The sequence below is a fragment of the Anthonomus grandis genome, chromosome 14 (assembly GCF_022605725.1).
Source record: "Anthonomus grandis grandis chromosome 14, icAntGran1.3, whole genome shotgun sequence".
In the NCBI taxonomy this organism is placed as follows: Eukaryota; Metazoa; Arthropoda; class Insecta; order Coleoptera; family Curculionidae; genus Anthonomus; species Anthonomus grandis.
Window position 1 is genome coordinate 1,673,830 of NC_065559.1, and position 24,667 is coordinate 1,698,496.

The following is a 24,667-nucleotide window of genomic DNA, read 5'->3' on the forward strand; positions in this document are numbered from 1 at the left end:
CGTTTGGATTTTTTTCAGAAAAATTTTTTTTTTTTCGAATTCGAACTGATTATACCAACGGATTGTTCTCATCAAGTAGATCACGAAAATACCGGGTTATAAGGGAATCCGAGCAGAACTAAGAAATCGAGTATTTTTTCGACCTCGTTTTTGAGGCCAAATATGGGCATCAAAAATGCCATATCTCGGCTATCGTAAAAGCTAGGACCTTGCGGATGGTCTCGTTGGATTCAGGACGACGAAACTAAGACAAAACCGTTGGAATTTTCACGATAGCTCCCATAGAAGCCCAGATATCGACCTTCAAAGTTTGGGTTTTTTCATTTTTCGGGTATACCCCCCCGTTTGGATTTTTTTCAGAAAAATTTTTTTTTTTCGAATTCGAACTGACTATACCAACGGATTGTTCTCATCAAGTAGATCACGAAAATACCGGGTTATAAGGGAATCCGAGCAGAACTAAGAAATCGAGTATTTTTTCGACCTCGTTTTTGAGGCCAAAAATGGGCATCAAAAATGCCATATCTCGGCTATCGTAAAAGCTAGGACCTTGCGGATGGTCTCGTTGGATTCAGAACGACGAAACTAAGACAAAACCGTTGGAATTTTTCCGATAGCTCTCATAGAAGCCGAGATATCGGCCTTCAAAATTTGGGTTTTTTCATTTTTCGGGTATACCCCCCCGTTTGGATTTTTTTCAGAAAAATTTTTTTTTTTTCGAATTCGAACTAACTACACCAGCGGATTGTTCTCATCAAGTAGATCACGAAAATACCGGGTTATAAGGGAATCCGAGCAGAACTAAGAAATCGAGTATTTTTTCGACCTCGTTTTTGAGGCCAAAAATGGGCATCAAAAATGCCATATCTCGGCTATCGTAAAAGCTAGGACCTTGCGGATGGTCTCGTTGGATTCAGAACGACGAAACTAAGACAAAACCGTTGAAATTTTTCCGATAGCTTTCATAGAAGCCGAGATATCGGCCTTCAAAGTTTGGGTTTTTTCACTTTTCGGGTATACCCCCCCGTTTGGATTTTTTTCAAAAAAATTTTTTTTTTTCGAATTCGAACTGACTATACCAACGGATTGTTCTCATCAAGTAGATCACGAAAATACCGGGTTATAAGGGAATCCGAGCAGAACTAAGAAATCGAGTATTTTTTCGACCTCGTTTTTGAGGCCAAAAATGGGCATCAAAAATGCCATATCTCGGCTATCGTAAAAGCTAGGACCTTGCGGATGGTCTCGTTGGATTCAGAACGACGAAACTAAGATAAAACCGTTGGAATTTTTCCGATAGCTTTCATAGAAGCCGAGATATCGGCCTTCAAAATTTGGGTTTTTTCACTTTTCGGGTATACCCCCCCGTTTGGATTTTTTTCAGAAAATTTTTTTTTTTTCGAATTCGAACTGACTATACCAACGGATTGTTCTCATCAAGTAGATCACGAAAATACCGGGTTATAAGGGAATCCGAGCAGAACTAAGAAATCGAGTATTTTTTCGACCTCGTTTTTGAGGCCAAAAATGGGCATCAAAAATGCCATATCTCGGCTATCGTAAAAGCTAGGACCTTGCGGATGGTCTCGTTGGATTCAGAACGACGAAACTAAGACAAAACCGTTGGAATTTTCCCGATAGCTCTCATAGAAGCCGAGATATCGGCCTTCAAAGTTTGGGTTTTTTCACTTTTCGGGTATACCCCCCCGTTTGGATTTTTTTCAGAAAATTTTTTTTTTTTCGAATTCGAACTAACTACACCAGCGGATTGTTCTCATCAAGTAGATCACGAAAATACCGGGTTATAAGGGAATCCGAGCAGAACTAAGAAATCGAGTATTTTTTCGACCTCGTTTTTGAGGCCAAAAATGGGCATCAAAAATGCCATATCTCGGCTATCGTAAAAGCTAGGACCTTGCGGATGGTCTCGTTGGATTCAGAACGACGAAACTAAGACAAAACCGTTGGAATTTTCCCGATAGCTCTCATAGAAGCCGAGATATCGGCCTTCAAAGTTTGGGTTTTTTCACTTTTCGGGTATACCCCCCCGTTTGGATTTTTTTCAGAAATTTTTTTTTTTTTCGAATTCGAACTAACTACACCAGCGGATTGTTCTCATCAAGTAGATCACGAAAATACCGGGTTATAAGGGAATCCGAGCAGAACTAAGAAATCGAGTATTTTTTCGACCTCGTTTTTGAGGCCAAATATGGGCATCAAAAATGCCATATCTCGGCTATCGTAAAAGCTAGGACCTTGGGGATGGTCTCGTTGGATTCAGAACGACGAAACTAAGACAAAACCGTTGGAATTTTTCCGATAGCTTTCATAGAAGCCGAGATATCGGCCTTCAAAGTTTGGGTTTTTTCACTTTTCGGGTATACCCCCCCGTTTGGATTTTTTTCAAAAAAATTTTTTTTTTCGAATTCGAACTGACTATACCAACGGATTGTTCTCATCAAGTAGATCACGAAAATACCGGGTTATAAGGGAATCCGAGCAGAACTAAGAAATCGAGTATTTTTTGGACCTCGTTTTTGAGGCCAAATATGGGCATCAAAAATGCCATATCTCGGCTATCGTAAAAGCTAGGACCTTGCGGATAGTCTCGTTGGATTCAGGACGACGAAACTAAGACAAAACCGTTGGAATTTTCACGATAGCTCCCATAGAAGCCCAGATATCGACCTTCAAAGTTTGGGTTTTTTCATTTTTCGGGTATACCCCCCCGTTTGGGTTTTTTTCAGAAAAATTTTTTTTTTTCGAATTCGAACTGACTATACCAACGGATTGTTCTCATCAAGTAGATCACGAAAATACCGGGTTATAAGGGAATCCGAGCAGAACTAAGAAATCGAGTATTTTTTCGACCTCGTTTTTGAGGCCAAAAATGGGCATCAAAAATGCCATATCTCGGCTATCGTAAAAGCTAGGACCTTGCGGATGGTCTCGTTGGATTCAGAACGACGAAACTAAGACAAAACCGTTGGAATTTTCCCGATAGCTCTCATAGAAGCCGAGATATCGGCCTTCAAAGTTTGGGTTTTTTCACTTTTCGGGTATACCCCCCCGTTTGGATTTTTTTCAGAAATTTTTTTTTTTTCGAATTCGAACTGACTATACCAACGGATTGTTCTCATCAAGTAGATCACGAAAATACCGGGTTATAAGGGAATCCGAGCAGAACTAAGAAATCGAGTATTTTTTCGACCTCGTTTTTGAGGCCAAAAATGGGCATCAAAAATGCCATATCTCGGCTATCGTAAAAGCTAGGACCTTGCGGATGGTCTCGTTGGATTCAGAACGACGAAACTAAGACAAAACCGTTAGAATTTTCCCGATAGCTCTCATAGAAGCCGAGATATCGGCCTTCAAAGTTTGGGTTTTTTCACTTTTCGGGTATACCCCCCCGTTTGGATTTTTTTCAGAAATTTTTTTTTTTTCGAATTCGAACTGACTATACCAACGGATTGTTCTCATCAAGTAGATCACGAAAATACCGGGTTATAAGGGAATCCGAGCAGAACTAAGAAATCGAGTATTTTTTCGACCTCGTTTTTGAGGCCAAAAATGGGCATCAAAAATGCCATATCTCGGCTATCGTAAAAGCTAGGACCTTGCGGATGGTCTCGTTGGATTCAGAACGACGAAACTAAGACAAAACCGTTGAAATTTTTCCGATAGCTTTCATAGAAGCCGAGATATCGGCCTTCAAAGTTTGGGTTTTTTCACTTTTCGGGTATACCCCCCCGTTTGGATTTTTTTCAAAAAAATTTTTTTTTTTCGAATTCGAACTGACTATACCAACGGATTGTTCTCATCAAGTAGATCACGAAAATACCGGGTTATAAGGGAATCCGAGCAGAACTAAGAAATCGAGTATTTTTTCGACCTCGTTTTTGAGGCCAAAAATGGGCATCAAAAATGCCATATCTCGGCTATCGTAAAAGCTAGGACCTTGGGGATGGTCTCGTTGGATTCAGAACGACGAAACTAAGACAAAACCGTTGGAATTTTTCCGATAGCTTTCATAGAAGCCGAGATATCGGCCTTCAAAGTTTGGGTTTTTTCACTTTTCGGGTATACCCCCCCGTTTGGATTTTTTTCAGAAAAATTTTTTTTTTTTCGAATTCGAACTGACTATACCAACGGATTGTTCTCATCAAGTAGATCACGAAAATACCGGGTTATAAGGGAATCCGAGCAGAACTAAGAAATCGAGTATTTTTTCGACCTCGTTTTTGAGGCCAAAAATGGGCATCAAAAATGCCATATCTCGGCTATCGTAAAAGCTAGGACCTTGGGGATGGTCTCGTTGGATTCAGAACGACGAAACTAAGACAAAACCGTTGGAATTTTTCCGATAGCTTTCATAGAAGCCGAGATATCGGCCTTCAAAGTTTGGGTTTTTTCACTTTTCGGGTATACCCCCCCGTTTGGATTTTTTTCAGAAAAATTTTTTTTTTTCGAATTCGAACTAACTACACCAGCGGATTGTTCTCATCAAGTAGATCACGAAAATACCGGGTTATAAGGGAATCCGAGCAGAACTAAGAAATCGAGTATTTTTTCGACCTCGTTTTTGAGGCCAAATATGGGCATCAAAAATGCCATATCTCGGCTATCGTAAAAGCTAGGACCTTGCGGATGGTCTCGTTGGATTCAGAACGACGAAACTAAGACAAAACCGTTGGAATTTTTCCGATAGCTTTCATAGAAGCCGAGATATCGGCCTTCAAAGTTTGGGTTTTTTCACTTTTCGGGTATACCCCCCCGTTTGGATTTTTTTCAAAAAAATTTTTTTTTTTCGAATTCGAACTGACTATACCAACGGATTGTTCTCATCAAGTAGATCACGAAAATACCGGGTTATAAGGGAATCCGAGCAGAACTAAGAAATCGAGTATTTTTTGGACCTCGTTTTTGAGGCCAAATATGGGCATCAAAAATGCCATATCTCGGCTATCGTAAAAGCTAGGACCTTGCGGATAGTCTTGTTGGATTCAGGACGACGAAACTAAGACAAAACCGTTGGAATTTTCACGATAGCTCCCATAGAAGCCCAGATATCGACCTTCAAAGTTTGGGTTTTTTCATTTTTCGGGTATACCCCCCCGTTTGGATTTTTTTCAGAAAAATTTTTTTTTTTCGAATTCGAACTGACTATACCAACGGATTGTTCTCATCAAGTAGATCACGAAAATACCGGGTTATAAGGGAATCCGAGCAGAACTAAGAAATCGAGTATTTTTTCGACCTCGTTTTTGAGGCCAAAAATGGGCATCAAAAATGCCATATCTCGGCTATCGTAAAAGCTAGGACCTTGCGGATGGTCTCGTTGGATTCAGAACGACGAAACTAAGACAAAACCGTTGGAATTTTCCCGATAGCTCTCATAGAAGCCGAGATATCGGCCTTCAAAGTTTGGGTTTTTTCACTTTTCGGGTATACCCCCCCGTTTGGATTTTTTTCAGAAATTTTTTTTTTTTCGAATTCGAACTGACTATACCAACGGATTGTTCTCATCAAGTAGATCACGAAAATACCGGGTTATAAGGGAATCCGAGCAGAACTAAGAAATCGAGTATTTTTTCGACCTCGTTTTTGAGGCCAAAAATGGGCATCAAAAATGCCATATCTCGGCTATCGTAAAAGCTAGGACCTTGCGGATGGTCTCGTTGGATTCAGAACGACGAAACTAAGACAAAACCGTTAGAATTTTCCCGATAGCTCTCATAGAAGCCGAGATATCGGCCTTCAAAGTTTGGGTTTTTTCACTTTTCGGGTATACCCCCCCGTTTGGATTTTTTTCAGAAATTTTTTTTTTTTCGAATTCGAACTGACTATACCAACGGATTGTTCTCATCAAGTAGATCACGAAAATACCGGGTTATAAGGGAATCCGAGCAGAACTAAGAAATCGAGTATTTTTTCGACCTCGTTTTTGAGGCCAAAAATGGGCATCAAAAATGCCATATCTCGGCTATCGTAAAAGCTAGGACCTTGCGGATGGTCTCGTTGGATTCAGAACGACGAAACTAAGACAAAACCGTTGAAATTTTTCCGATAGCTTTCATAGAAGCCGAGATATCGGCCTTCAAAGTTTGGGTTTTTTCACTTTTCGGGTATACCCCCCCGTTTGGATTTTTTTCAAAAAAATTTTTTTTTTTCGAATTCGAACTGACTATACCAACGGATTGTTCTCATCAAGTAGATCACGAAAATACCGGGTTATAAGGGAATCCGAGCAGAACTAAGAAATCGAGTATTTTTTCGACCTCGTTTTTGAGGCCAAAAATGGGCATCAAAAATGCCATATCTCGGCTATCGTAAAAGCTAGGACCTTGGGGATGGTCTCGTTGGATTCAGAACGACGAAACTAAGACAAAACCGTTGGAATTTTTCCGATAGCTTTCATAGAAGCCGAGATATCGGCCTTCAAAGTTTGGGTTTTTTCACTTTTCGGGTATACCCCCCCGTTTGGATTTTTTTCAGAAAAATTTTTTTTTTTTCGAATTCGAACTGACTATACCAACGGATTGTTCTCATCAAGTAGATCACGAAAATACCGGGTTATAAGGGAATCCGAGCAGAACTAAGAAATCGAGTATTTTTTCGACCTCGTTTTTGAGGCCAAAAATGGGCATCAAAAATGCCATATCTCGGCTATCGTAAAAGCTAGGACCTTGGGGATGGTCTCGTTGGATTCAGAACGACGAAACTAAGACAAAACCGTTGGAATTTTTCCGATAGCTTTCATAGAAGCCGAGATATCGGCCTTCAAAGTTTGGGTTTTTTCACTTTTCGGGTATACCCCCCCGTTTGGATTTTTTTCAGAAAAATTTTTTTTTTTCGAATTCGAACTAACTACACCAGCGGATTGTTCTCATCAAGTAGATCACGAAAATACCGGGTTATAAGGGAATCCGAGCAGAACTAAGAAATCGAGTATTTTTTCGACCTCGTTTTTGAGGCCAAATATGGGCATCAAAAATGCCATATCTCGGCTATCGTAAAAGCTAGGACCTTGCGGATGGTCTCGTTGGATTCAGAACGACGAAACTAAGACAAAACCGTTGGAATTTTTCCGATAGCTTTCATAGAAGCCGAGATATCGGCCTTCAAAGTTTGGGTTTTTTCACTTTTCGGGTATACCCCCCCGTTTGGATTTTTTTCAAAAAAATTTTTTTTTTTCGAATTCGAACTGACTATACCAACGGATTGTTCTCATCAAGTAGATCACGAAAATACCGGGTTATAAGGGAATCCGAGCAGAACTAAGAAATCGAGTATTTTTTGGACCTCGTTTTTGAGGCCAAATATGGGCATCAAAAATGCCATATCTCGGCTATCGTAAAAGCTAGGACCTTGCGGATAGTCTCGTTGGATTCAGGACGACGAAACTAAGACAAAACCGTTGGAATTTTCACGATAGCTCCCATAGAAGCCCAGATATCGACCTTCAAAGTTTGGGTTTTTTCATTTTTCGGGTATACCCCCCCGTTTGGATTTTTTTCAGAAAAATTTTTTTTTTTCGAATTCGAACTGACTATACCAACGGATTGTTCTCATCAAGTAGATCACGAAAATACCGGGTTATAAGGGAATCCGAGCAGAACTAAGAAATCGAGTATTTTTTCGACCTCGTTTTTGAGGCCAAAAATGGGCATCAAAAATGCCATATCTCGGCTATCGTAAAAGCTAGGACCTTGCGGATGGTCTCGTTGGATTCAGAACGACGAAACTAAGACAAAACCGTTGGAATTTTCCCGATAGCTCTCATAGAAGCCGAGATATCGGCCTTCAAAGTTTGGGTTTTTTCACTTTTCGGGTATACCCCCCCGTTTGGATTTTTTTCAGAAATTTTTTTTTTTTCGAATTCGAACTGACTATACCAACGGATTGTTCTCATCAAGTAGATCACGAAAATACCGGGTTATAAGGGAATCCGAGCAGAACTAAGAAATCGAGTATTTTTTCGACCTCGTTTTTGAGGCCAAAAATGGGCATCAAAAATGCCATATCTCGGCTATCGTAAAAGCTAGGACCTTGCGGATGGTCTCGTTGGATTCAGAACGACGAAACTAAGACAAAACCGTTAGAATTTTCCCGATAGCTCTCATAGAAGCCGAGATATCGGCCTTCAAAGTTTGGGTTTTTTCACTTTTCGGGTATACCCCCCCGTTTGGATTTTTTTCAGAAATTTTTTTTTTTTCGAATTCGAACTGACTATACCAACGGATTGTTCTCATCAAGTAGATCACGAAAATACCGGGTTATAAGGGAATCCGAGCAGAACTAAGAAATCGAGTATTTTTTCGACCTCGTTTTTGAGGCCAAAAATGGGCATCAAAAATGCCATATCTCGGCTATCGTAAAAGCTAGGACCTTGCGGATGGTCTCGTTGGATTCAGAACGACGAAACTAAGACAAAACCGTTGAAATTTTTCCGATAGCTTTCATAGAAGCCGAGATATCGGCCTTCAAAATTTGGGTTTTTTCACTTTTCGGGTATACCCCCCCGTTTGGATTTTTTTCAGAAAAATTTTTTTTTTTTCGAATTCGAACTGACTATACCAACGGATTGTTCTCATCAAGTAGATCACGAAAATACCGGGTTATAAGGGAATCCGAGCAGAACTAAGAAATCGAGTATTTTTTCGACCTCGTTTTTGAGGCCAAAAATGGGCATCAAAAATGCCATATCTAGGCTATCGTAAAAGCTAGGACCTTGCGGATGGTCTCGTTGGATTCAGGACGACGAAACTAAGACAAAACCGTTGGAATTTTCACGATAGCTCCCATAGAAGCCCAGATATCGACCTTCAAAATTTGGGTTTTTTCATTTTTCGGGTATACCCCCCCGTTTGGATTTTTTTCAGAAAAATTTTTTTTTTTTCGAATTCGAACTGACTATACCAACGGATTGTTCTCATCAAGTAGATCACGAAAATACCGGGTTATAAGGGAATCCGAGCAGAACTAAGAAATCGAGTATTTTTTCGACCTCGTTTTTGAGGCCAAAAATGGGCATCAAAAATGCCATATCTCGGCTATCGTAAAAGCTAGGACCTTGCGGATGGTCTCGTTGGATTCAGAACGACGAAACTAAGACAAAACCGTTGGAATTTTTCCGATAGCTTTCATAGAAGCCGAGATATCGGCCTTCAAAGTTTGGGTTTTTTCACTTTTCGGGTATACCCCCCCGTTTGGATTTTTTTCAAAAAAATTTTTTTTTTTCGAATTCGAACTGACTATACCAACGGATTGTTCTCATCAAGTAGATCACGAAAATACCGGGTTATAAGGGAATCCGAGCAGAACTAAGAAATCGAGTATTTTTTGGACCTCGTTTTTGAGGCCAAATATGGGCATCAAAAATGCCATATCTCGGCTATCGTAAAAGCTAGGACCTTGCGGATAGTCTCGTTGGATTCAGGACGACGAAACTAAGACAAAACCGTTGGAATTTTCACGATAGCTCCCATAGAAGCCCAGATATCGACCTTCAAAGTTTGGGTTTTTTCATTTTTCGGGTATACCCCCCCGTTTGGATTTTTTTCAAAAAAATTTTTTTTTTTCGAATTCGAACTGACTATACCAACGGATTGTTCTCATCAAGTAGATCACGAAAATACCGGGTTATAAGGGAATCCGAGCAGAACTAAGAAATCGAGTATTTTTTCGACCTCGTTTTTGAGGCCAAATATGGGCATCAAAAATGCCATATCTCGGCTATCGTAAAAGCTAGGACCTTGCGGATAGTCTCGTTGGATTCAGGACGACGAAACTAAGACAAAACCGTTGGAATTTTCACGATAGCTCCCATAGAAGCCCAGATATCGACCTTCAAAGTTTGGGTTTTTTCATTTTTCGGGTATACCCCCCCGTTTGGATTTTTTTCAGAAAAATTTTTTTTTTTCGAATTCGAACTGACTATACCAACGGATTGTTCTCATCAAGTAGATCACGAAAATACCGGGTTATAAGGGAATCCGAGCAGAACTAAGAAATCGAGTATTTTTTCGACCTCGTTTTTGAGGCCAAAAATGGGCATCAAAAATGCCATATCTCGGCTATCGTAAAAGCTAGGACCTTGGGGATGGTCTCGTTGGATTCAGAACGACGAAACTAAGACAAAACCGTTGGAATTTTTCCGATAGCTTTCATAGAAGCCGAGATATCGGCCTTCAAAGTTTGGGTTTTTTCACTTTTCGGGTATACCCCCCCGTTTGGATTTTTTTCAGAAAAATTTTTTTTTTTCGAATTCGAACTAACTACACCAGCGGATTGTTCTCATCAAGTAGATCACGAAAATACCGGGTTATAAGGGAATCCGAGCAGAACTAAGAAATCGAGTATTTTTTCGACCTCGTTTTTGAGGCCAAAAATGGGCATCAAAAATGCCATATCTCGGCTATCGTAAAAGCTAGGACCTTGCATATGGTCTCGTTGGATTCAGAACGACGAAACTAAGATAAAACCGTTGGAATTTTTCCGATAGCTTTCATAGAAGCCGAGATATCGGCCTTCAAAATTTGGGTTTTTTCACTTTTCGGGTATACCCCCCCGTTTGGATTTTTTTCAGAAAATTTTTTTTTTTTCGAATTCGAACTGACTATACCAACGGATTGTTCTCATCAAGTAGATCACGAAAATACCGGGTTATAAGGGAATCCGAGCAGAACTAAGAAATCGAGTATTTTTTCGACCTCGTTTTTGAGGCCAAAAATGGGCATCAAAAATGCCATATCTCGGCTATCGTAAAAGCTAAGACCTTGCGGATGGTCTCGTTGGATTCAGGACGACGAAACTAAGACAAAACCGTTGGAATTTTCCCGATAGCTCCCATAGAAGCCCAGATATCGACCTTCAAAGTTTGGGTTTTTTCATTTTTCGGGTATACCCCCCCGTTTGGATTTTTTTCAGAAAAATTTTTTTTTTTCGAATTCGAACTGATTATACCAACGGATTGTTCTCATCAAGTAGATCACGAAAATACCGGGTTATAAGGGAATCCGAGCAGAACTAAGAAAACGAGTATTTTTTCGACCTCGTTTTTGAGGCCAAAAATGGGCATCAAAAATGCCATATCTCGGCTATCGTAAAAGCTAGGACCTTGCGGATGGTCTCGTTGGATTCAGAACGACGAAACTAAGACAAAACCGTTGGAACTTTTCCGATAGCTCTCATAGAAGCCGAGATATCGGCCTTCAAAGTTTGGGTTTTTTCATTTTTCGGGTATACCCCCCCGTTTGGATTTTTTTCAGAAAAATTTTTTTTTTTCGAATTCGAACTGATTATACCAACGGATTGTTCTCATCAAGTAGATCACGAAAATACCGGGTTATAAGGGAATCCGAGCAGAACTAAGAAATCGAGTATTTTTTCGACCTCGTTTTTGAGGCCAAAAATGGGCATCAAAAATGCCATATCTCGGCTATCGTAAAAGCTAAGACCTTGCGGATGGTCTCGTTGGATTCAGGACGACGAAACTAAGACAAAACCGTTGGAATTTTCCCGATAGCTCCCATAGAAGCCCAGATATCGACCTTCAAAGTTTGGGTTTTTTCATTTTTCGGGTATACCCCCCCGTTTGGATTTTTTTCAGAAAAATTTTTTTTTTTCGAATTCGAACTGACTATACCAACGGATTGTTCTCATCAAGTAGATCACGAAAATACCGGGTTATAAGGGAATCCGAGCAGAACTAAGAAATCGAGTATTTTTTCGACCTCGTTTTTGAGGCCAAAAATGGGCATCAAAAATGCCATATCTCGGCTATCGTAAAAGCTAGGACCTTGCGGATGGTCTCGTTGGATTCAGGACGACGAAACTAAGACAAAACCGTTGGAATTTTCCCGATAGCTCCCATAGAAGCCCAGATATCGACCTTCAAAGTTTGGGTTTTTTCATTTTTCGGGTATACACCCCCGTTTGGATTTTTTTCAGAAAAATTTTTTTTTTTTCGAATTCGAACTGACTATACCAACGGATTGTTCTCATCAAGTAGATCACGAAAATACCGGGTTATAAGGGAATCCGAGCAGAACTAAGAAATCGAGTATTTTTTCGACCTCGTTTTTGAGGCCAAAAATGGGCATCAAAAATGCCATATCTTGGCTATCGTAAAAGCTAGGACCTTGCGGATGGTCTCGTTGGATTCAGGACGACGAAACTAAGACAAAACCGTTGGAATTTTCCCGATAGCTCCCATAGAAGCCCAGATATCGACCTTCAAAGTTTGGGTTTTTTCATTTTTCGGGTATACCCCCCCGTTTGGATTTTTTTCAGAAAAATTTTTTTTTTTCGAATTCGAACTGACTATACCAACGGATTGTTCTCATCAAGTAGATCACGAAAATACCGGGTTATAAGGGAATCCGAGCAGAACTAAGAAATCGAGTATTTTTTCGACCTCGTTTTTGAGGCCAAAAATGGGCATCAAAAATGCCATATCTCGGCTATCGTAAAAGCTAGGACCTTGCGGATGGTCTCGTTGGATTCAGAACAACGAAACTAAGACAAAACCGTTGGAATTTTTCCGATAGCTCTCATAGAAGCCGAGATATCGGCCTTCAAAGTTTGGGTTTTTTCATTTTTCGGGTATACCCCCCCGTTTGGATTTTTTCAGAAAAATTTTTTTTTTTTCGAATTCGAACTGACTATACCAACGGATTGTTCTCATCAAGTAGATCACGAAAATACCGGGTTATAAGGGAATCCGAGCAGAACTAAGAAATCGAGTATTTTTTTGACCTCGTTTTTGAGGCCAAAAATGGGCATCAAAAATGCCATATCTCGGCTATCGTAAAAGCTAGGACCTTGCGGATGATCTCGTTGGATTCAGAACGACGAAACTAAGACAAAACCGTTAGAATTTTTCCGATAGCTCTCATAGAAGCCGAGATATCGGCCTTCAAAGTTTGGGTTTTTTCACTTTTCGGGTATACCCCCCCGTTTGGATTTTTTTCAGAAAAATTTTTTTTTTTCGAATTCGAACTGACTATACCAACGGATTGTTCTCATCAAGTAGATCACGAAAATACCGGGTTATAAGGGAATCCGAGCAGAACTAAGAAATCGAGTATTTTTTTGACCTCGTTTTTGAGGCCAAAAATGGGCATCAAAAATGCCATATCTCGGCTATCGTAAAAGCTAGGACCTTGCGGATGGTCTCGTTGGATTCAGAACGATGAAACTAAGACAAAACCGTTGGAATTTTTCCGATAGCTCTCATAGAAGCCGAGATATCGGCCTTCAAAGTTTGGGTTTTTTCATTTTTCGGGTATACCCCCCCGTTTGGATTTTTTTCAGAAAAATTTTTTTTTTCGAATTCGAACTGACTATACCAACGGATTGTTCTCATCAAGTAGATCACGAAAATACCGGGTTATAAGGGAATCCGAGCAGAACTAAGAAATCGAGTATTTTTTTGACCTCGTTTTTGAGGCCAAAAATGGGCATCAAAAATGCCATATCTCGGCTATCGTAAAAGCTAGGACCTTGCGGATGGTCTCGTTGGATTCAGAACGATGAAACTAAGACAAAACCGTTGGAATTTTTCCGATAGCTCTCATAGAAGCCGAGATATCGGCCTTCAAAGTTTGGGTTTTTTCATTTTTCGGGTATACCCCCCCGTTTGGATTTTTTTCAGAAAAATTTTTTTTTTCGAATTCGAACTGACTATACCAACGGATTGTTCTCATCAAGTAGATCACGAAAATACCGGGTTATAAGGGAATCCGAGCAGAACTAAGAAATCGAGTATTTTTTCGACCTCGTTTTTGAGGCCAAAAATGGCCATCAAAAATGCCATATCTCGGCTATTGTAAAAGCTAGGACCTTGCGGATGGTCTCGTTGGATTCAGGATGACGAAACTAAGACAAAACTGTTGGAATTTTCCCGAGAGCTCCTATAGAATCAATATAACATTCATAACAAATAATGTTTATTCATTAAACCAGTATAAGCAGAAGTTTCCAAGATATCGTCGTTTTAATATAGTTGTGTCTGAGAACTTCATCAGATCTTTTAGGACTTTTTGAAAAAATTGAATTTGAATTTACTTAAATATTAAGAATAAAAGGCTGACGTGATCAACTGCCTGAAATAAAAAAAAATTAAATAAAAAAACATGAATAAAATTATCACACATACGCATCTAATTTAACAATCAATTAATTACAATTAAAAAAAAATCCCTGGAACAATCACGTTTATATTTAAATACAAATTACAATAGCAATTAACAACATTCTCGTTTAGCACGTCTTCTATATTAAACAAACCATATCTGACCCCCGTAAGAACAATAATAATCATTCTACAAACCGTATAAGTAACCGCTACCCAAGGCAAAATAATTTATTTAAACAATTCGACTTTCAGAGTGTACCAGTGCCATAAAACAACAACAACAATGTACGGGAAACTGTTGCGACTCAATGTGTTATTTTACTTGGGAGTTATCAGTGTTGAGGGAATTCCTGTGGAGGATGTTCAGCCCTTAGGGAGTACCACCACCACTATACAACCAAACGAGGAGAAAACCTTTTGGGATACTGTCAAAGATGGGGTTTCTTATGGTTTTAAGGCGGTAAGGGATGAGACTCATTGTGTTTTTCATAAGGTGAGTAATGGCGAAGTTGTTTTTGACCTTTTTAAATTATAAAGGAGAAGTTTCTTTAATATCTTTAAAAATTTAATTTTTTTAATCTAAATTAATTAATTTTCCGTTTTATCATAATTAAATTTTTTTTTTAAATTAAAACATGGTAATTAACAATTGTTTGTTTGATTAGTATAATAAGCGGTTATTGAGGATTAAAACTAGTAAAATAAAAATTGTTTTAATATTTGGTATAAAATATTCTATTTTAAGCGATCCTATTTAAAAATTAAATAAACAGCAGAAAAACTCTTCTGAAGCACCTGAATAAAAAACATTATATAAAAAATAATTAAAACAACAAATTAATAATCAACAGAAAGTCTTTCACAGTTGAATAGTTAAAAAAAATCGAGGCAACACAATCCTAACCTCAATAAAAAAATAAGCCAAGAAACCTGGACGATCGTAATGAAATTATGCTTCACGTATGCAATGGGATAAATTACGTAAGAAAAACACAATTTCCAGAAGATCCAGGACGTACCAAGGAGCTGAGGAGAGGTAGAGACGAGGAAAAGTCCAAAAGTTCGATTTTAACCCACTTTAAGGCTTCTCACGTCCAAGAGACATGGACGATCTTAATGAAATTATGCTCCTCGTATGTAGTGGAATAAACTATATTAAAAAAACACGATTTCCAGAAGATCCAGGATGTACCAAGGAACTGAGAAAGGGAAGAGACGAGGAAAAGTCCAAAAGTTCGATGTTTGTCCCACTTTAAGGCTTCTCACGTCCAAGAAATTTGGACGATCGTAATGAAATTATGCTTGTCGTATGCAGTGGGATAAATTACGTAAGAAAAACATAATTTCCAGAAGATCCAGGATGTACTAAGGAACTGAGAAGGGGTAGAGACAAGGAAAAGTCCAAAAGTTCGATGTTTATCCCACTTTCAGGCTTCTCACGTCCAAGAAACCTGGACGATCGTAATGAAATTATGCTTGACGTATGTAGTGGAATAAACTATATTAAAAAAACATGATTTCCAGAAGATCCAGGATGTACCAAGGAACTGATAAAGGGTAGAGACGAGGAAAAGTCCAAAAGTTCGATGTTTGTCCCACTTTAAGGCTTCTCACGTCCAAGAAATTTGGACGATCGTAATGAAATTATGCTTCACGTATGCAGTGGAATAAATTACGTAAGAAAAACACAATTTCCAAAAGATCCAGGACGTACTAAGGAACTGAGAAGGGGTAGAGACGCGGAAAAGTCCAAAGTTTGATGTTTATCCCACTTTAAGGCTTCTCACCTCCAAGAAACCGGGACGATCGTAATGAAATCATGCTTCACGTATGCAGTGGAATAAATTACGTTAGAAAAACACAATTTCCAGAAGATCCAGGACCTACTAAGTAACTGAAAAGAGGTAGAGACAAGGAAAAGTCCAAAAGTTCGATGTTTGTCTCACTTTCAGGCTTCTCACGTCCAAAAAACCTGGACGATCGTAATGAAATCATGCTTCACGTATGCAATGGGATGAATTACGTAAGAAAAACACAATTTCCAGATGATCCAAAGAAAATCCCGGAAAATGGGAAAAAATTCCCGGATGCTATAAAAAGTGATATTAAGTACTTTTATCTAGAAAAATGTCTACAAAAGTCTGGAAAATTGGAATAATTAGTCAGAAGACTTAAAAGACATTAAACGGCCAAAACACCTAAAAAATCCCACCAGGATCCATTAATAAAGTGAAAATAAAAACCTTTTAAATAAATTCTTATTGCGCAACATATATCGCTAATGAATGCCTAAACGCATAGCATTTATCTCTCATTTGTAGCTTAAAATCATGATAATTTCCAGTTTAAAGAGATTTAGTTGCATGCAATTTTAGACATCCACAATCAAATTGCTCTATAGCGTGAAATATATTTACAAAACTAGAATAAACACTTCCTGAGCTAATTATATATTCATTGCCACATTAATTTTCTATTTTATATCCACTTGACGCTTTTTTAGTGCGACAAATGTTGCAACTACATGCTGGTTCGCAATAAATATCGCTTATACGTATCTTGAGAGGTACATTTACATAATATGTTAAGGTAAAATGAAAATCCTTCAGTCTCCCTCCACTTATTTTTTCCCGATGATGGACACCACTGTGTCCGAAACATAGAGAATTTAAGGCTAACTAAATGTTTAATAAATAAGTGGAGGAAGACTGAAGGATTTTCATTATACCTTAACCCACGACTCCACTGCAAGTATGGACTATTTCTTCACATTTACATAATATGTTTTGCGCTTTCACATGTCGCAACAAATATTGCTAATAGGTGCCTAAATCATGGAGTCGCATGAGAGCTTCAATATAAAAAGTCGTATATATCGAAGATATTGAGGTTTTCCATGTAGTAGCTTTAGCTAATACACAAAACGTTTGCATGTCGCTCTTGATATGCAACAAAAATTGTTTGTTAGTTGTTAATAAAGTTGCAACTAAATATCGGGGCTATTTATTGTAAATTATTGTACGTTTTTGTTCAGTTGCACCTGGTGCAATAAATGTTGCTTCTAGAGTTCTGTACAACTTGCTAAGGTTGCTATAGGAGTTTTTATATTGGCAAATAAACGTATATTTATTTATGTTTTTGTTAATTAAATTCTAATGCAAAATCTACACTTTTGTTTTTTAGGCAAAGGAACTAGTAAAAGACCACAAACATGTAGAAGGAGACGACCCGTGCATCAACAAACCATATAAGCAAGACGGAGAGACGAAGAACGGTACTTCTGTAAGTCAAAAAAAAAATCATAAAAAAAAAATATAATTTAATTATTTTTCATTTGCAGACACATTAATCAGCCAGAGTCAACAAACGTGATAGTGTTTTCTAATTTTAAGTTATTGGTTATTTTTAGGGAAAAATTAAGTAATAAAACCTTTATAGCACCATAACAAGACTTTTTTTAGCAACAAATATCACCTCTCCTGAGGATGCTTAAGTAACTTACAAAACATGTAAATATTGTTTATAATAAATACGTAAATATCGTTTGCCAACCACAGCACTAAAGGGGATTTTTTTAATCAGTTGTAAGCGATAACCTTATAGTGATTTAAAATTTTTCAGTTCATATTTGCCATTGAATTAAATGAAACAACTTGTGTTTTGGTTTAAATTAAAGGTTAGAACCATAATTATATGACGCTAAATCAGATCAGATGATCACAGTGATTCTATTGGTGAATTTAGTTTTACACGTGACCATTGGTCGTCCAACAGACGATAGAATTTATAATCCTGATGAGTTTGAGCAGATAATGAGAAAACCTGGTAAGTAGAAAGACATGAATGAAGTAGAAGGTTCCAATTTTCAAAATAATTTCAGTAAATACACCCAAATTCACTAAAATGAAGCCTACTGTTACCAATCTAATAGGAAACTCTGGAAAAATGGTTAATAGTCACCAGGCGGGCCAGGATAATGCAACCAATGGTAAATTTTTCCCGCTACTCTCTTTGTGTGTTGTATCCAACGTTGGTCCAACGATATTGCAACGAACATGCAATAAACGTTTATGCGACGTTCAAATACACTTTTCTTTCTCTTCTAGTCAAGTTCCTATCAAGTGACACACCCGATTTGGACACCAGATTCCTCATTAATACCGTGTGCGTTAAAGGATACATCAAGATCAGTGATAGGTGCATAAGAGTCTTACATTTTCCTTAATTTGTTTTTTTTTTAAATTTATATTCTGTGATATTAAATTATTTTTTATATATAAACGTTGATTCACTCCTAGGGCAACCTAATCAAAACCCTTACTTACAAATATCAAAATGTAGTGCAACTCCGCTGGGACTATAGAAGCGACATTTGTTGCAACAAAAATGGCACAATTTGGATCAGTAATCAACAACTTTTGTTGCATTACAGGAGCTTTTTGAACAACATACATGCCACCCTGATCTTATTTTATCCTCATTACGTACTAGCAACATTTGTACTCTTATATTGAAGCTCTTTTGTCTCTGGGGAACGTATTAGCAATATTTGCTGCTACAAAAGTATTTAATGTAATTTGCAGTAGAGAGTCACTATATTGTAGCATTAAGCATCTAAGTATAAACAAACAATTTTTGTTGCATTAAAAGCCTACTGACCAAGAAATACACAGCATACAACCATTTTTATAATTCTGTATTTTTAATTTATTTTTTTAATAAAAAAGACGATTATTGTTATTATTGGCCATACTGACTATACTCCTTATCGTCAAAATATTAAACCGTGCTATTGGATACGTACTAGCAACATTTGTTGCATGTCATGTCACTCCTATGGCAACCTAATCAAAACCCTTGCTTACAAATATCAAAATGTAGTGCAACTCCTTTAGAACTATAAAAGCAACTTTTGTTGCGTTACAGGAGCTTTTTGAACGACATACAACCATATGCGACCCTAATCTTATTTTATCCTCATTACGTACTAGTAACATTTGTACTCTTATATTGAAACTCTTTTGTCTCTGGGGAACGTATTAGCAATATTTGCTGCTACAAAAGTATTTAATGTAATTTGCAGTAGAGGGTCAGTCTTTGACACTATATTGTAGCATTAAGCATCTAGCTATAAACAAACAATTTTTGTTGCATTAAAAGCCTACTGACCAAGAAATACACAGCAGGCAACCATTTTCATAATTCTGTATTTTTATTTTATTTCAATGAAAAAGACGATTATTGTCATTATTGACTGACTATACTCATTATCGTCAAAATATTAAACCGTGCTATTGGATACGTACTAGCAACATTTGTTGCATGTCATGTCACTCCTGTGGCAACCTAATCAAAACCCTTGCTTATAAATATCAAAATGTAGTGCAACTCCTCTAGAACTATAGAAGCAACTTTTGATGCGTTACAGGAGCTTTTTGAACAACATACAACATACAAGCTCCTGTAAGCAACTTTTGTTGCGTTACAGGAGCTTTTTGAACAACATACAACCATATGCGACCCTAATATTATTTTATCCTCATTACGTACTAGCAATATTTGTACTCTTATATTGAAGCTCTTTTGTCTCTCGGGCACGTATTAGCAATAATTGTTGCTACAAAAGTATTTAATGTAATTTGCAGTAGAGAGTCACTATATTGTAGCATTAAGCATCTAAGTATGAATAAACAATTTTTGTTGCATTAAAAGCCTACTGACCAAGAAATACACAGCATGCAACCATTTTTATAATTTTGTAATTTTATTTTATTTTTTTAATAAAAAAGACGATTATTGTTATTATTGGCAATACTGACTATACGTACTCATTATCGTCAAAATATTAAACCGTGCTATTGGATATGTACTAGCAACATTTGTTGCATGTCATGTCACTGCTATGGCAACCTAATCAAAACCCTTGCTTACAAATATCAAAATGTAGTGCAACTCCGCTAGAACGATAGAAGCGACATTTGATGCAACAAAAATGGCACAATATGTATCAGTAATCAGCAACTTTTGTTGCATTACAGCAGCTTTTTAAACAGCATACATGCCACCCTAATCTTATTTTATCCTCATGACGTACTAGCAACATTTGTACTCTTATATTGAAGCTCTTTTGTCTCTCGGGCACGTATTAGCAATATTTGCTGCTACAAAAGTATTTAATGTAATTTGCAGTAGAGAGTCACTATATTGTAGCCTTAAGCATCTAAGTATGAACAAACAATTTTTGTTGCATAAAAGCCTACTGACCAAGAAATACACAGCATGCAACCATTTTCATAATTCTGTATTTTTTATTTTATTTTTTTAATAAAAAAGACGATTATTGTTATTATTGGCCATACTGACTATACTCCTTATCGTCAAAATATTAAACCGTGCTATTGGATATGTACTAGCAACATTTGTTGCATGTCATGTCACTGCTATGGCAACTTAATCAAAACCCTTGCTTACAAATATCAAAATGTAGTGCAACTCCGCTAGGACTATAGAAGCGACATTTGTTGCAACAAAAATGGCACAATTTGTATCAGTAATCAACAAATTTTGTTGCATTACAGGAGCTTTTTGAACATCATACATGCCACCCTAATCTTATTTTATTCTCATACGTACTAACAACATTTGTACTCTTATATTGAAACTCTTTTGTCTCTGGGGCACGTATTAGCAATATTGGCTGCTACAAAAGTATTTAATGTAATTTGCAGTAGAGAGTCACTATATTGTAGCATTAAGCATCTAAGTATGAACAAATAATTTTTGTTGCATTAAAAGCCTACTGACCAAGAAATACACAGCATGCAACCATTTTTATAATTCTGTAATTTTATTTTATTTTTTTAATAAAAAAGACGATTATTGTTATTATTGGCAATACTGACTATAATCATTATTGTCAAATTATTAAACCGTGCTATTGGATACGTACTAGCAACATTTGTTGCACGACCAAACTTTTAAGTATTTGAGAAATCATAAGGCAACCGTCATTGCATATGATATAGAAAAGTTGGTCAACATACGCAACAATTATCTTGTACCATATATCTTCAATATATTTCTATTTTTTATGCAAAATACCATGCAGCAATATTTGTTGTCCATATATACAGACTGAACATGCAACTATTTGAAATACGTTCGTTATTCTCATTACTGGAAAATGTTGTAGTTCAGTGCCCATGGATACGTCCGAGCAACATTTGTTGCACTACAAAACCTATAAAAAGTCAAAAAATTTTAAAGCATTAGTGATGTGGACATCTATTGCTTATATAAGCCATGAAACAGTTGCTCAACATCTAACACATGCAACATTTTGTAGCACTTGACTTAATAATATCGTCAGTATAATATTTGTTGCTACTAACAATGCAACATGTCCGAAGCGCATATGTTGCTGTTAAAGCAAACATATAAGAGTTGACTTAAGCGACATTTGTTGCACTAAAAAAGCATGAAGTGGATATTGATGTAGGAATATAAGGTGACAATTAAAATATATCCAGGTCAGGACTATTGAATTTATGGAAAGTTTAGTGGGCATATTTCATGCTACAAAGCAACTTGGTTGTGGATGCTAAAATGTTATGCAACAAGTCTCTAGACAAGGATTTAACAGGGTGTTAAGCTACAAATGCATTTGGTAAAAACAAAATTTGTTGCATTAGCCACGGCACCCTCAGCATCCTCGATATTTTGTTTCAAATAATAAAATCTCGTGGATCAATGTTGCGCAACAAAAATTTCATTTATTGTTTTTTTACTTTGTCCAGGATTCTGGAATGATTTTAGAATCTTTCAGTAGCTTAACGTCTTCCAGGTTTTAGCGTTTATTTATTAGCAGGCTTATGTATTAATTTTTCTAGATATTCCAGGTAGGTGATGACACTTTTTATAACGTCCAGGAATTTGATGGATTTTTTCCATTTTCCAGGTTTTCTTTTGGATTTTCTGGAAATACAGTTTTTCTTGGATGGTTCATCCTACGGCATACAAGGAGCATATTTTCATTACGACCTTTCAGGTGTCGTGGACGTGAGAAGCCTGAAAGTGGGATAAACATCGAACTTTTGGACTTTTCCTGGTCTCTACTTCTTCTCAGTTCCTTAATACGTCCTGGATATACTGGAAATTGTGTTTTTCTTACGTAGTTTATCCCACTGCATACAAGGAGCATAATTTCATTATGATCGTCCATTTTTCTTGGACGTGAGAAGCCTGAAAGTGGGACAAACATCGAACTTTTGGACTTTTCCTTGTCTTTACCTCTTCTCAGTTCGTTAATACGCCCTGGATCTTCTGGAAATTGTGTTTTTCTTACGTAGTTTATCCCACTACATACGAGGAGCATAATTTCATTACGATCGTCCAGGTTTCTTGGACGTGAGAAGCCTGAAAGTGGGATAAACATCGAACTTTTAGACTTTTCCTCGTCTCTACCTCTTCTCAGTGCCTTAATACGTCCTGGATCTTCTGGAAATTGTGTTTTTCTTACGTAGTTTATTCCACTGCATACAAGAAGCATAATTTCATTACGATCGTCCATATTTCTTGGACGTGAGAAGCCTGAAAGTGGGATAAACATCGAACTTGTGGACTTTTTTTATTTAATTAGGCAAGGTCAAAAAAATCCAATTTATTCCAAATTTATTGAACCTAACCTAATAGCAGTTTATGACACTTAAACCTAAATAACAAATTTATCGATCAATCGGTATACCACGATTTAATCCCGACAACATTTTCATCCACAGTAGTTTCTGGTGGTGGGGTGGTGGTCACTTGCTCACCATTCACTATATGGATATTAACCGGTTTTATTGGTTCTACAAGCGAAAAAACAACACGCACATATTAATGAATCATTAATCTTTTAATAATCATCATTTACCTGGATTCTTTGAGTCATAAACGAAGGATTTCCTTATGGTCGTCAAATATTTCTTCTCGTTGATAAATGGCTTCGACAAGTTATGAGGTATAACAGTTTTATTGCTTGTTTGAGTATCAACGTCTACGGTGTAACGCGGTTTTCCACTTGTAGAATGCTCATTAACACCAGGATCTTCTGCAGGCCATCCCAACATCCTTCTCTGTACCTCAGGAGAAACATCTACTATCTCAATATCGTCCATTCTTTGAGGATCTCCCGGTTGTTTGAGGAATTGTGCTTGAGGATCGAAACCTGCACATTTACAAACAAATAATTAATAATAAATTAAAACAGTCAGTTTTTCATTTGACTTTCTACTATCATTTAATATTATTAATTATTTATTCTTTACCCGGAGCTACTGGATACCCCATAACCTCCCTGTTGATCAATGGGTTACCCACTAATGGATTTGCCCCACCAAAAGGTATTCCATACATGGACGGATATGCCCCATAACCTGGATAACCCATATGGTTTTGGTATCCTGGCAAATTCAACCAGTACGGAAGGAATCCGGGATATCCAGATGTAACTTGTGCCTCTCTCTTTTGGTATGGGTATGGAAACATGCTGGAGTTCTGAAAGAATGTAAAAGGCTTGTGTTTGGGTGTTTCTGGACTTATTAGAGTAGTTTTTGGTTGGTGGATAATATATGTGGACATTTCCAGAAGTGAAGTGGAAATTTTTCTCAGGAGATTTTTTATAACTGTCACAAAGTGTAAGTGTGAGGAATCAAGGTGTATTTTTATATTGGTGCCAATAGAAGTTTAATATCTGGATATTTCCAGTGGGTGTCTGCAAGTTTCCAGGAAAATTCTATTTTGAACCTTTCTGTAGGACTACATTTCAATATTAAATTTTCCGGGTAGATTTTAATTAAGGACCAAAAAAAATTATTAATTTTCAAGGTGAGCAGTCACTTTACACGCGAATATCTAGAAAACTAACGGGAATATTTTCATGAAACAAACAGCATTGTATTAAGGAAAGAATGTTCTTTAAATATTATTTGAAGTTTAAGCCAGTCCAAGTAATATTTTTCAGAATATCCGACGTTTTGTGTGATGATGACCAAGAAAAATTATTAATTTTTAAGGTAAGCAGTGATTTTAAAGCCGAATATCTGGAAAACTACTGGGAATATTCTTATGAGACAAACAGCATTATATGTAAAAAAGAATATTCTTAAAAAAATATTCAAGGTTTAAAACAGTCCAAGTAACATTTTTCAGAATATCCGACTTTTTTTTTAGCGATGACCAAGAAAAATTATTATTTTTCAAGGTGAGTAGTCACTTTAAAGCCGAATATCTGAAAAACTGCTGGGAATATTCTCATGAAACAAACAGCTTTATATGTAAAAAAGAATATTCTTAAAAAAATGTTAGAGGTTTAAACCAGTCCAAGTAATATTTTTCAGAATATCCGACTTTTTCTGTGGTGATGACCAAGAAAAATTATTAATTTTCAAGGTGAGCAGTCATTTTAAACACGAATATCTGGAAAACTACTGGGAATATTCTCATAAAACAATCAGCATTATATGTAAAAAAGAATATTTTTAAAAA

At 37.1% G+C, this 24,667-nt stretch overlaps 2 protein-coding genes across 4 annotated transcripts in view; one reads left to right on the plus strand and one right to left on the minus strand.

Moving 5' to 3' along the window:
- The window catches only part of LOC126744377 (uncharacterized), a 63,836-nt gene extending 46,247 nt beyond the window's left edge, over positions 1 to 17,589 (plus strand). The window contains exons 1-4 of one of the 2 annotated variants that reach the window (XM_050451758.1): positions 14,206 to 14,336; positions 14,393 to 14,633; positions 17,324 to 17,422; positions 17,481 to 17,589. In XM_050451758.1, the coding sequence (XP_050307715.1) occupies positions 14,424 to 14,633; positions 17,324 to 17,422; positions 17,481 to 17,489 (318 nt within the window). In that variant the 5' untranslated portion in view covers positions 14,206 to 14,336; positions 14,393 to 14,423 and the 3' untranslated portion in view covers positions 17,490 to 17,589. Of the gene's footprint in view, positions 1 to 14,205; positions 14,337 to 14,392; positions 14,634 to 17,323; positions 17,423 to 17,480 lie in introns of those variants that run through there. The other variant, XM_050451757.1, reaches the window with a different exon arrangement.
- A 5,204-nt stretch (positions 17,590 to 22,793) lies between these two features.
- LOC126744468 (uncharacterized) overlaps positions 22,794 to 24,667 on the minus strand; it is a 29,670-nt gene continuing 27,796 nt past the window's right edge. For both annotated transcript variants that reach the window (XM_050451909.1, XM_050451908.1), the window contains exons 2-4: positions 23,449 to 23,677; positions 23,055 to 23,348; positions 22,794 to 22,989 (exon numbers count right to left, since the gene is read on the minus strand). In XM_050451909.1, coding sequence (XP_050307866.1) covers positions 22,871 to 22,989; positions 23,055 to 23,348; positions 23,449 to 23,668 — 633 coding nt within the window. In that variant the 5' untranslated portion in view covers positions 23,669 to 23,677 and the 3' untranslated portion in view covers positions 22,794 to 22,870. The remainder of the gene's footprint in view (positions 22,990 to 23,054; positions 23,349 to 23,448; positions 23,678 to 24,667) is intronic.